General features: G+C 38.7%; 1 protein-coding gene across 1 annotated transcript in view; it reads left to right on the top strand.

The window, feature by feature from the left end:
- The window catches only part of LOC119797179 (sorbin and SH3 domain-containing protein 2-like), a 73,758-nt gene that overhangs the window by 46,350 nt on the left and 13,154 nt on the right, over nucleotides 1-14,254 (top strand). Inside the window, 5 exon segments of the mRNA XM_038306140.1 lie at nucleotides 1,989-2,060; nucleotides 4,840-4,896; nucleotides 5,865-5,914; nucleotides 9,672-9,847; nucleotides 10,183-11,997. Coding sequence (XP_038162068.1) covers nucleotides 1,989-2,060; nucleotides 4,840-4,896; nucleotides 5,865-5,914; nucleotides 9,672-9,847; nucleotides 10,183-11,997 — 2,170 coding nt within the window.

The raw sequence follows: 14,254 nt of genomic DNA, 5'->3' as shown, positions 1-14,254 counted from the left end.
GTTTCCCTTAGCAACGGCCAACTGGCTCTCAGTTCTGTTGTAAACGTCAAAGAAGACAGGGATGATTATTGTATAAAAGGCTGGGTTAAAAATAATAAAAGGTGTTTGAGATTTGAACACTATTATTAGGAATGTTTTACAGATGGGGAGCCTTTTCAAAGAAATGATCTGAGAAGAAAAAAAATTCACAGTTTGACATTTAATGTGATGTCTGCAGAAAGCACTCCTGGGGAAATTATGTATGAGTCAGCTCCCGATAGAAGCAATAAAAGGTGAAAGCTGTAGACTCTGCCCACACTGGCTGGATCTGCTGTCTGTTCAGCACCTCAGCTCTCCATTCAGAGGCTTACTTAAAATGATTGAGGATAGGCAAAGTTAAATTTATTGTTACAAGACTTAAAAAATAGATTATTAGTTCTAAATAAATTTTTTAAGACAAAAAGGAACCTTTATTTCTAAATTAGAAGTTTTTTTAGGCAACATGAAAAAAAACATTTAACAAAATGTGAAAGCCCACTGTTTGTTGTTTTTTTTTGCAATGAGTGAAATAAAGCATCAGTAGTTTTTAAATAGACAAAATACTGTTAAATCAAGGATATTATTCCTGGCTAGTCTTAGATATTTCCCTGATCCACACCTTAATTAATGAGTTTTTAGTTAATCCATTGATTTCAACTGTGTGGGAGCAAGAGATATCCAAAGTATACAGGAGGCAGCTGTTAAAGTGGAGTTGGCGATCTGTGGTATTATTATATAGAATCCAGTGAAAAAGTGGGCCCAGAAGAAAATCTTTGGGAACCACTGGTTTAAAGGAAAAAAGAGACATGAAAGATATAACTAGGCATTGGGCCAGAGAAAAAAATAGTACTCCTTTGAGATCTTTTGTTGTTGTTTAATGGCTGTTTAAGTGTGCCAATGTTTTATATTGGAGTTCCTGACATTCTCTACAAAGATGTTTTTTGTTGTGTATTTTTTTTTTTTTTTGGGTGACTCATATATCTGAAATACCAGCTCACTTTAAAGAAAAAGAGCTGTAACTATAACTACAGCATCTGCAACACATCTTCAGCTGTTTTTATTTGGCAGAATGAAGGTTAGAGAGAGCGGACAAAAATGATGGATGGCAGCATTTTATAGTTGCAGACTTTAAAGATGCTACCAAGATTTAGATTCTTAATATCACCACATCGTCTTAGACATAATTAGTTTATTAAGTTGGGCTAGAATTAGTGATTTTTTTTTTAGCATTTCTCTGAACTGGATAAAAGAGAACGGCATATTACATTTTAAAAGAAATTTTTCTTTTTGCCCCGCAACAGCCAGTTTTGGCTGGTCTATACCTTTTTATATTATGCAATGGTAGACAATGTTGTGAAAGCCCCATCTGTTTTTGTTTTTTTTTAATATAGAAATCAAAAGATATACTTGTTAGAATAGCACAAAATCCTGATCTAAATCCCAACTGAGCTATTTTCCTGGCTAGTCTTAGATATTTCCCTGATCCAACACACCTTAATTAAATGAGGGGTTTATTAGTTAATCCATTGATTCAACTGTGTGGGAGCAAGAGCATATCCAAACTATACAGGAGGCCAGCTGTTGAGGATTGGAGTTGGCGATCTGTGGTTTATTATATAAGAATACAGTGAAAAAGTTGAAGGAGCACGAACACTTTTAGAAAAGCATTAAATAAATGTTGAGCAAATGGACATTTAAACTTGCTGTTGTGCATATAGAGAAGAGCATGATAAACAATCTAGAATAGACTCTGCCTATGACAACACACTGCCACTATTGCTCTGTAAAAGAGAAGTATTTGGGAAAAAAAAGCTGAATCTTCATCAGCACCCCTTTTTAGCATCTTCATCCTGGTTCATCCTGTGTCCATCTACATTTGCATACTCCTAACCATGGGGTCCATGTCTCTCTATGTGTGATTCCCCTCCACACCTCCTTTCTTCTGTCTTCTCCCTGTCATGCTCTCTCAGACCTATGATGACATAGATTTAGAGAACGAGCCTTGGTATAAGTTCTTTTCCGAGCTGGAGTTTGGGCGGCCGGTAAGTTGCGGTTCGGCAGCTTCCACAAACATATCTCTGCTGTAAGGCATACACCCTCAGTCTCCTTCCACACCCGGGACACTTTTGTTCTGTTTCCACCGTCTGCCTGGGTGGGGCTAGTTGTTTGGGCATGTGGTATTTGTTTGGTGCAGTGACCCCTCCCTTTACACACATCCATGCACCTAAACACAGAATTGTGACAGAGAATTCTCTATTTTTCTGATTTTTTTTATTTAGTAGTTTAGTAATAAATTAATAGGCTCTGAGCAGGTGGGGGGAGAATTCTTCTTTTGCACTTTATAAGCTTAAAGAAAAATCATTCTTGTTTATAAATATATGTTACTTAAGGTACCATACAACAATCCTACCTTTTGTTTAATCTATCCTGTTGGAAATACATTTCTTCCCACCTGCTTGTAGTTTTTTTTTTTCCATTTTCTTTTAGTAGCGGATTAGATTTCTTGGGCTGTTTACAAGCCTTTAGCGCCTCCCTCTGTATGTAGGTTGTGATTACATGGTAGTTGCTTTAGAGCAGCCTGTGTGATTACAAAGTGATTATTATCTGATGAGGACATGCCTCTGTCTGTGATATGATTTGAGTGCATGACATCAGTTGTTGGTGCTTCTTTGATTTGGTCAGGTACCGTAACAATTTCAGCTGTGTTGAGATGTCCTTCTTCGATCTTTAAAGTGTCTCTTATCACCTAATAAGTAGCAAAACCGAAGGTTGTTCACCGACAGTCTTAAAATAAAAATACAAAGTTTTTTTGCCAGCTGGAGGCTTTTTCATTTGCACTAAAACCACAGCATTTGATTACACACACCCCTGCCTTCTCAGATATCCACTAAAGCTTGTGTTTTTCTTTGCTAGTCTTCACTTACACTTTGCATGTGTGTGGTGCTTTGGTGGATAGGCTTTATTTAAGTATTTGCAGTGTTTTAGATTTTTTTTTTGTTTGTTTGTTTGTTTTAGAAAAAATATGTAGAAAAAGAGCATGAATACAGCGCAAGGCAATTTTTTTTCAGCACTGCTGGTAAAGATATTTAAAGAAATATATTTCAATAAATTATTTCTTATTGCAGTGGCATAATTAAAAAAATTCTTTAGCTGGACTAAACTATTTTGAGGGAAGAAAATCGCATATAAAGAAATATCTACATGTATTAAAATAAAATCTCTAGTTGTTCAATCATTTTCACCCATAAAATTTTTGTATAACCCTTGTTTGTCAATAGAACAGTGTTTAGTCTTTTGCGACAGTTTCAAAATGTTAGAACAAACAGAGGGACCCATCTACCTGTGTATTGTTATTTTTGTTTGCACTTAATCAGTTTTATGTATTTAAAGATATAGGAAAAGGGTTAAAATTAGTGAAGTACAATTTAACTGTCCAAGCAGGTATTAATTAAAGCATGCTATTGTGATTTATGATTTATGTTCTGGATCATTGATTCCCAAAGTTTGGGTCCTTCATTAGTAACCAGCAGGGGGTCTTGGGATTCACTATAGAAGTTAAAATGAACAATAAATATTTATGTTAAGGGGCTTAAAGATATAGAAGAATCTCTTCAAAATTGACTAAACAAACTGATGTTGTTATCAATGCTGTTTTTAATATTATTACAGCCATGGTTAATTGATGTTGCAGAAATATTTGTTTTTTCTCAATCAGTCGTCAGGACGATAAGTCGACTCTCGTACCATTTTTCAGTTTGGAAGCTGAAAAGTTTGTAAACCTCTGTTCTTAATAGACATGCTACAATTTGAGATTTCTGACATCAGCAACCACATATTTATTTTGGATATATTGGTAATTAAAAAAGCTACTAGTTTAAAGGAGAAACAGGCTAACAGCTTTACAGACCCTCTACTGTAAGAATACCTTTTAATATTAGTGTAATTTCATTTTCTGATTTATTACTAAAAAATGTGCTGGAAAAAACAAAACAAAAGTTATTTAGAACAGTTATTTAATTGAAAACGAATAGGGAAGAAGTTTACACTTTTTTTTAAATTCCTGTCCCTTTCATTTTTTGTTGTACATCTGTAATAATATACATACTAGTCTATACATGTGTTTATCCACCTAGTTTGTTAGGTTTTAAAAGGCTTAGTCCCTAATAACAGAGTTCCAGTTAACGTGTTGAGGAAACATGCTTAAATATTTGATGCTGGGATTTAAAATGGATACTAGATAGTGTCTAATAGTTGTAATGGTTACGTTTAAATTCTTTAACTGTGGGCTTTGAAGATTTTTTTGCTCTCCTCAGAAGAATAATTTTAAATGTATCTTCAAAGTCTAGAACTGCTAGAAACTGAATTACTAATGAATTCTGTTTCCCTCCTATACATATATTCTGTAAATAAAAGATTTTTTAATAATATTCCAGCACTGCAATAGAAAATATTTTATTTGATAGCAGCTTTGCCAGTGAGTGTTGCTACCACTGTGAAAGAGTTTGCATAGGGCTTTCTATGTCAAGACATGTTCTGTTTGGGTGTTTGCTCTCTAGACGTGTGCTAGTGTGTAAAAAGTTGGTGCATATTTGTACATTGTGTGACACAAGCTCGTTGGCTCCATTTTTTTTAACTGGCTCATCTCTGGTTCCTCAGATTGTCTAACAGGTCTTACCCTCTCCACATGTTTCTTTTGTTTTTGATTTCTCCCCATGATGTCACCGCCGCTTCTTCTCCTTCACTTCATCTTCACCTTCCTCCTATTCCTCCTCCTGCTCTTCTCCCCTACCTGCTTGCTGCTGCTACTGTTTGGGGCTGAAGCCTCCTAAAAAACAGCTGGATTACAATCCAGACGTCTCCACCAGCAAGCGCATTGAGGTAATCTCAGATTCATCATTAGTCCACAATGTATGTGTTACATACATTGAACCACATTGTGTTTGCATTTGATATACTCATATAAAACTGTTAAAATTTGTTTTTTAAATGTTAGGTGATATGCGATCTGACCAATAGGAAACAGTGCGATATTGTAATGGAGAAGTTTATTTCAATTTTCAAATATATTTTTTTTGTAAAATCTAAAAAGTGTGGCAGTCTTCTTCAGTAAATAATCAGTAAAACAACCTTTTGCTGCAGTTCAACTGTTTGTCTTTTGGGGTATGTCTTTTCCCACTTTGGAACTGATATTTTTTCATGTTCTGCAAAATAGCCCAGTAGTATTAGATGGAGAGAATAAGTCAGAATTGGTTTAAACATTTTGCAACTGACCCTGAATTGATTTAAGGTCTACTTTTTTACTTTACCTTTCATGATTTTGTTTTAATAATAAACCATTCTGCTGTAACTCTGAGTGTATGTTTATGGGTGTTAAGTTGTTACAAGGGGAATCTGTGTTGCTGCCTTAAATGGGAATGGTCTGTATTTAGTTCATACTATTTCCACAGTGACTTTTACCATTTGCACTTCTACTGCTGAAGTGTTCCTACAGTACAGCCTGTGCTTTGAAGATCCATTCCAGTTGATCCATACCAGATTTTGCAGCAGTTCAATTGCCCCCCTGAGCTGAGCTCATAAGACCCTTTGCAATATCACCTTTGCCATCATCCTTCAGAGCAGCTGAGAAAAGGGACCGAAAATGCTTCCTTGATTCTGCACACAAGTCAGTCTTCTCTTGGCCAGGTGTGCCATGTGGAACCAGTATTCATTGCACCTCTAGTTGAGGGAATGTTTTGACTGTGGCACAGATTCAGTTGCATGCAGGCTGTTCTTTGTAAGCTGTCCTGCCTGATGTCTTTGTTCATGCTGGGCTCACTTTTCTCTTTTGTCCTGTGCCCCTGTTTCAGACGTCCCTCCACATTGCTCCTGCTGACAAGGCTTCGGAGAGACCTGCAAGGTAACTGCTCTTTCTTTATTTTCCTCTGCATCACCCCCTCCCCCATCCTCTCACCAGCAGCCCTCCTTGTTGTGATTCAGCGCAGTGTGAAAACTCTGACTGTGCGGGTAATATGTGGTTCCTTTCTCTAATGATGATCTGCACAGATTGGAAGCATTGTTAATGCGATTTAGTTAATGATGTTGGGATGCTTTTCTCTCCCACTGAGACTGAATACATTTAACCGGCAAATCTATTGATTCTGCTATTCACTTTCTGTCCACCCCTCAACCCCCTCTTCTCAGTCTTTTTTTCAATGCTAGCCTGGTTATTCAGTCACATTCTGCAGGCTGAACAGAACAAGCAGAATAGAGATATAATGAATAGGCTATTCATGTCAGTGACATTAAGTGTGTTCTCTCTCAAATGAAAGAGGAAAAAAAAACCTTGGGTGTCTTTTTTTCTTCAAAAGCATTCCTTCACTTACAAATCTTAAAGAGTGTCTACAAAAAAATTACATTTAGACTTATGATTTTTGCACGTAGGTATAAATCCTTACATAACAGAAAAGCAACCGTAATTCTAAGTATAAAAAAGTGTATACAAAGTGCTACGGGATTTTTTACTTTAGCCTTTAACTTGAAACATATCAACTACACAATCCAACAACTTCTAAACTCTCATTAAAAAATTTTGTCCACCTCAATCCCCATGTTGTCTGTCTAAGTAACATTTTAGTATTCTTTCTTGTACTAATGCCTCGTGCGAAAGGTGGCCTGTTCATTTTAAAGTGGCTAACACTTTACCTTTGATTTAGCTAATAGCACTGGATGAAAAGCGATTCGCTGTATTGCTTCCGGCAACTGCCCCAATGCAACTTTTTCCGTTCAACCCATTGTTTTCCATTTTCTTGAGGTGGCTAAAGTATTTCCTTATAGCTGACTTTAAAGTTTCAGACCGCGGCGTTGCGTCCATTGTGGCCTGTCTACAAGGGCCAAATGAGGTCAAAAGTTTGGGATGCTTCTCTCCTTTAGTCATTATTCAACCTGTACCACATGGCCAAAAGTTTTGAGAATGATTCAAATGTTAATATTTAAAAAGTGTACTGCTTCAGTTTTTATAATGGCAATTTGCATATACTCTAGAATGTTATAAAGAGTGATCAGTGTAACAGGAATTAATTGCAAAGTCAATATTTGCCTTGAAAATGAACTTTATCACCCAAAACACATTTCAACATCATTGCAGCCCTGCCTTAAAAGGACCAGCTAACATCTTCTCAGTGATTGCTGCATTAACACAGGTGTGGGTGGTGATGACGACAGGGCTGGAGATCTATCTGTCATGATTAACTAAGAATGACACCACTGGACACTTTAAAAAGAGGCTGGTGCTTGGCATCATTGTTTCTCTTCTGTGAACCATGGTTATATCTAAAGAAACACGTGTAGTCATCATTGCACTGCACAAAAATGGCCTAACAGGAAAGAGAATCGCAGCTAGAAAGATTGCAATGCACCTCAGTCAACAATCTATCGCATCATCAAGAACTTCAAGGAGAGAGGTTCATTGTTGCCAAAAATGCTCCAGGGTGCCCAAGAAAGATCAGCAAGTGCCAGGACCGTCTCTTAAAAGTGTTTTAGTTGCGGGATCGGACTACCAGCAGTGCAGAGCTTGCTCAGGAATGGCAGCAGGCAGGTGTGAGTGCATCTGCATGCACTGTTAGGAGGAGACTCTTGGAGCAAAGCCTGGTCTCAAAGAGGGCAGCAAAGAAGCCACTTCTCTCCAGGAAAAACATCAGGGACAGACTGATATTCTGCAAAAGGTACAGGGAGTGGACTGCTGAGGACTGGGGTAAAGTCATTTTCTCTGATGAATCCCCTTTCCGATTGTTTGAGACATCTGGAAAACAGCTTGTTCGGAGAAGACGAGCTGAGCGCTACCATCAGTCTTGTCTCATGCCAACTGTAAAGCATCCTGAAACCATTCATGTGTGGGGTTGCTTCTCAGCCAAGGGAGTCGGCTCTCTCACAGTCTTACCTAAAAACACAGCCATGAATAAAGAATGGTACCAGAATGTCCTCCGAGAGTAACTTCTCCCAACCGTCCAAGAGCAGTTTGGTGATCAACAATGCCTGTTCCAGCATGATGGAGCACCTTGCCATAAAGCAAAGGTGATATCTAACTGGCTCAGGGAACAAAAAATAGAGATTTGGGTCCATGGCCTGGAAACTCCCCTGATCTTAATCCCATTGAAAACTTGTAGTTAATCATCAATGGACGGTTTGAAAAAACGAAAACCTAAAAATTCTGACAAAATGCAAGCATTGATTGTTCAAGAATGGACTGCTATCAGTCAGGATTTGGTCCAGAAGTTGATTGAGAGCATGCAAGGGAGAATTGCAGAGGTCCTGAAGAAGAGGGGTCAACACTGCAAATATTGACTTGCTGCATTAACTCATTCTGTCATTAAAAGCTTTTCTTACTCATAATATTATGGCAGTTGTATTTCTGTATGTGATGACAACATCTGACATACACACATGAAAACCAGAGGGCAGCAGATCCTGTGAAAATATAATATTTGTGTCATTCTCAATACTTTTGGCCATGACTGTAGATCTAGAAGCTACAGGGGTGAGATTTATAAAGAAGAAGAAAAAGAAAATGATGTTTATACTGCAGAAATGGAATGACGGAAAACTCTGACTTTTTCATACTAGGGCAGAGTGGCAGTAGGGAGATTTATGATATTTCCCAAATGGTCAGTAGTCTATTCTAGGCCCAAACGGCTGGTAGTCGCCACGTTTTTTTTGTTGTTGCTTTTTCTACCCCATAAAACAGAGCACAGAATAAAGCAAGCATGCTGCGGAAGATGGACCCCCTCAATTTGAAAAGAAGGAAGGACACATTAACTACAGCATCGTAGTGGGTATCACTCTGTGCAGCTGCAGGTGGCTCAGCGCATTATGGGGAGATGCAGATGGCCACTCCCAATATTAAAAAAGAGAAAAGAAAAATCAACTGGGTTAATTTAACAGAGATGCTAAAAAAGAAAGGAGAAAGATATGACTGGAGCAGAGAAAGTTTCTGCAGGATGCAGCCAGGATCGGAATGAATCAACCGTTTATGGCAAAGCCAAAGTCAGTGTGACTAGAGTCAGAGAGGCAGGGACATCACACTTCCCACTCAATCTGCAAAAGTATGAAATTGGATTTAAGCATTTCCCAGAATTGAAAATGAATCTAAAAACAAAAAACATTATGTTTCAAAACTTTGTCCATTTAACTTAGATAAATGATCAAATTTAAACAAAATGCATTACAGGCCTCTTCCTGTTTTTTTTTTGTTTGTTTTTTTTAATGTTGCACTTGGATATTAGATCTTTTGAACTCACTTTAGCTGTTTCATTCACTTTTATTTTTCATTTTCCTCTCCTCAATTTTCATTTTCCAACTGCCTTCCTTAGAATTTTGCAGTCTCATATTTAAGGCGACCGCTGTAAGAATATTGTATTTTAATGAGAACCAAGATGTTGTGGACTTTGACTGAAAAAAGAGAAATGCATGTGGACAAACACTGATTATTTATAATTACTTCATATTTTGATTTCAATTATATCTATGTCTATATATTTTTGCTTCCGATATTACTGTTTAAGGATTTTAGCTGCTAATAAACTGCAACCACAGCATCTGTACAAATTCAGTCTGCGCATGCTCTCAGCATTTCTTTAGGTGCAGTGTTGTGAACGTAGCTGTCGATGTCTGTGTTGTAGTGCTACCAGCGACTACAGGAAGAGAAGGAAGTCTGAGCCATCAAGTTCACAAGTGAATTCCCAGTCTCAGAGCAAAGCTGCAATTTCCCCTAAATCAGCAGATACTTACAGATCCAGCAGCAGCCTGAAGAAACCTGTTGTTCGTTCCTCACCTCCCTCACCCTTAAGAGCCAAAGGTATTCATTTTTGTTTGAGAATCATGGTTTTGCTTAATGATTACTGTTTTTCTTTTCTCCCCAGACACACATTAACTGCATTTATTATTTCAACTTACCAAAAAAATGTCCTTTGTTTGTTTTACAATATGTCTATCTGGTGTTTTAGTAGGTTTGTTTTCTGACAGAATTCTAAAAAAGAGAAGACTAAATGAACCCCTTTTTCCTAACTCTTCTTCCAATTTCTTTCTCGTATATTTATTTTTCCCTGTGCTTCCACCCTATTTCTCGTTAATCTAGCATAACTTCTTTCTTTTTCTCCCTTTACCACGCTGCTTTTATTGGACATCCAAAAGGTGGGGACGCATGCAACATGTTTTCAAACAGTATAAGCACCCCAGGTCCTTATGAGAGTACCTCTCTCCCTCCTCTTCTTTCTGACGCTGATCGTTGCCACGAGGATTCCAGCCAGGCAGGCAGCTCTTCCTCAAAGCAGTCTGTCTTTTGCACAAACAACTGGCAGCCGAACAGTCAGGATGATAAAACATGGAGCAGCACAGAGGAGGCACCACACTCCTCTGGCAAAATCAAATCCCGCAGTTGTGATGACTTGCTTAATGACGGTCATTCTGGTTCTGGTGGACAAAATGCCACTCGGTCAGAAAGCGCTGGATCTTTGGTGTGTGATGGGAATAACTCTACAGTATTAACCTCAACTCAGTCCCTTCCGCCTGTTCACCGGCGACGTGCACATGATTCACCAGGCTTTCTTCAACTCTATCGTAAAATGCACCAGATTGACCGAGCTCAGCTTATCCCTTCTGAAATAATCCGATCTGTCCGTGCCCGTATCCTGGATCTAGAGCGCCAACCTCATTTTCATCGCCATCGCCTCCTTCCTTGGACACCCTCTTGGGGTGTGGAAGTGCCAAGGGACATGGTGCCAAATCGCATTTCTGAATATGAACGTCTTATTCAGAAGTCCAAATCTATGCCTAACTTAGGTGATGGTGAGGTGCCTTCAGGCACTACAACACCAGGTGGTTCATCATCTCTTGCCAGCAGCGGTGGAGGCATGACCCCCATTTTTCCAAAACGCAGATTTTCAATTGAGTCATTATTAGAGGAAGATGCCAGTAGCAACAACAGGATTGTACGTTGCAGCATGGATCATATACCTCGTAGCCCACCAGAAGGGCAACCACGTGTCGGTCCTGAGCCTGGACGTGGGCAGTCATTTTCGGCCCCTCCTATTCCGCAAAGCCCCCAAGAAAATCCTGACTATTCTGACAGTGAACAAGACGCCATTGCATCTGACCTCAGTGACTTTATCCAGGTGGAAGGTTCTTCATTTTGTAGTGAGAGTGATTTTGACCATTGCTCTCTAACTTCATCCGAGAGCTTATACGGATCTTCCACTCTCCATCACCACCACCTCCGTCACCACCACCATCACCATCATCATCATCAAGGTCACCAAAGTCTAGGTCAAAGCCAGGGCTACCAACACCGCCACCTCGTCAGCACCTGCAAGGGCCGTTGCCCAGCCTCATACACCCGCTTCACAACCATGCTTCGCCATGAGAGAGAGCGAGCGCAAAAGCAGAACCAGAGACAGCAGAGTCACAGCAGCCATTCCCAAATTCAGGGCTCGCAATCCCAACAAGCGATGTCTAAGCTGGCCTACTTGGTCAGCCCAGTGCCTTTCCGCAGGAAAAAGGGCTCACCACCTACCTCTAGGAGGAGCAGCGGTGGTGGAGGTCGTGGTAGCAGACCCAAGTCCAAACAGGCCATTTATGAAGCACTAGATACAGCCTTGAGAGACATTTATGAGCACATTCAAGCAGAGAGAGGTCACAGAAGCCCTAGGCCTCCCGATGACAGTATTTTGAGAAGAATTTTGGCCGAACTGTTGCCAAGTGTGCCTGAACGAAGTTCCTCTTTGCGAGGGAGAAGGGGTTGCTGGCATGGGGGACACTTTTCTGCATCCGTTTACCCAGAGGGAAACCAGGCTGTGTATGTGTCGCATAGAAGAGAACCATCTACAACAAGTCTACAGTCCCCAAGGTTACAGTCGCCAGTCAGTGCCTGCTATGGACGACATTTGGAGGCCTCAAACAATAACGAATATAGCGGAGAGCAAGACAATGGAAATGGTCCTTGTTATTCAGGTGGAGATCAAATGTATATCATTTTCAAATACATGGAGTTCATCACTGTACATTGTCATCAGATATTCATATTTATGCATAAGATTGCCTAAGAAATATTTTGATCGAGCATCATTTAAAGCTACAGTGTGTAATAATTACAGGGATATACAGTCAGAAATGTAATATATTATACATAACTATGTTATTTATCATCATCTACGAGCTCAGCCTCTTAACCTTAATATTTGCGTTGCCTTAGAATTCGTTATTTATAATTACATAGGAGCGGGTCTCGCAGCCATGGAGGCAGACATCTTTGCGCTACGGCAGCGCAGAGCCAACAAACTAGCGATTGCGAGATCGCCCATTACGCTCGAAAGTAACTACGGCAAGTTGAGAGAGATGAACTGAGACGGTACTGAACAATAGATGGCAGTATTAAAATTATCTATGTAAACAAACCTCCTCACTTGAGAAGGTAGGTGATGCGGACGTCGTGGAAGACATTTTGTCCCGTAACGCTCGCCGTACTGTTGGGGGGGAGAAGCGGTGGGGGGGAGATGTTCATGTTGTTGCGGTCTGCAGTCTGGACGTTAGATGTCGATGAAAATTACACACTGTAGCTTTAATCAACTCTTAGTGACTTACTGGATACTTAATATTGTGCATCCATTTGTCCGGCTGTGTTCTGCTTAATCGTTTTATTAATCCTTTCCTGCAGTAGGATTTCAAAACTCTGTAAGATTGACACTGATTGACATCAGTTTGGCTCTTGTTTTAAATTCCAATGTGTTGATGTCTGGATTAGGCATAGGCTGGTTTGCTTCCCTAGGGTTTCAGTGTTGTGGTCTTTGCCTAAAAAAACTTATGTTAAATAACATTACGTTTATGACAGTTATAATAATGTCAGCTTTGATAGTCACTTGTTGCTATTTTTATGTAAACCCCTAGGCAAAAATGAGAAAATGCTAAAGCTGAATTTTGTCTTTACAGTAGGTTTTTAATGTTCTAAAATGTTCTTTTTTTTATGCTTTTAAACAAGTATAAGAATATCATATTGGCTAAGTAGCTAGTAGGGCTGTCTTCTTTGATCAGCCGGCTGCTGGTAACTAAACAGACAAGCTACCACTAGCTGCCCAACTGTAGCTTGAAGATGACCTAATAATAGCTGCCACTATCTTAGTGTCCACACATATTTTCTGTGACTTGTAATAAAAAGAACATGCAGTATTCTCAGTCAGCTGATCAGCTTCGCTGATTTAAGATTTTTGTCATAAAGCTTTGTGTTCTCCCTTGAAAATCATTATCAAAGCTAAATTTTCTAGTAATTTGGAACCTTGAACCTTTCGATCCTTTGTATACTTAATCATGTTAACCAGCCCATGCCTAGTCTCATTCAGTTACATTCACTTAAAACATGAGTCGCCTTTTTGGTCCACAGCCATGTCCATTATTTTCTATGTATTTGAGATATATTCTTGCTTATTTACTGTAAATTCTCAATGTTAATCTTTTTAATTCACTGCTAGTACATTTCAGTTATTTGCACCTTTAATATTTCTGCAAATATTTTATGTTAAAGTGATGCTAGTGAAGTAAGAGTGTTTTCTTTGAAAGTGATTTTCATTTAAAACCTTGCAGAAAATGTAATCTGGGTAACATTAGACTGTGCAAATATGGGCAGTGAGAGCAATCTGCTTGTCGGTAATGTAAAAAAAAAAAAAAAAAGAAGGTGTTTCCACTTTGCTATTTTGTTGTTTAGAAAACAACATTTACAGTATTGAGAATTTACAGTATGTAAGTCTGGCAGCAACTCTGATTCCCAAAATGACCTGTGGTTTTTGTAAGGTTGTTTTCCATAATCTACTGTTCAAAATTTGCTGTTATTTGACAATTGAATCCAGATTTACTTATGTTTAACAGACACAGTCCTTATATGGTACAATGGAATATGGTATATTATTTTCTAGAGAATTATTTTTCTTTTTTAGGGCTAATTTTTGGTAATCAAAGTTGCTGGTTAGTGTAAATTTGTATATTCTTTATTTTTCTGTTTTGTTTTCCGAATGGATCATTATTTGGATGCCATCTTCTTACTGATTTAATTTTATTTGAATCTTTTTTTTTAAGCCATTTGCTTGAATGTTTCCTTTTATCTTATCATGTTTTTGCCGGCCTGTATTTCCCTCGTTTCATCTTGTGTTGCATTTACTTTTTAGAACCACATGCGTCTCATTTGTCCCATGTTGTGTTTAAGTTTGTTCACTTTGTTTGC

The sequence above is a fragment of the Cyprinodon tularosa genome, unplaced genomic scaffold (assembly GCF_016077235.1).
Source record: "Cyprinodon tularosa strain WSP-4 unplaced genomic scaffold, ASM1607723v1 ctg573, whole genome shotgun sequence".
In the NCBI taxonomy this organism is placed as follows: Eukaryota; Metazoa; Chordata; class Actinopteri; order Cyprinodontiformes; family Cyprinodontidae; genus Cyprinodon; species Cyprinodon tularosa.
This window is presented reverse-complemented; position numbering and strand designations above follow the sequence as displayed.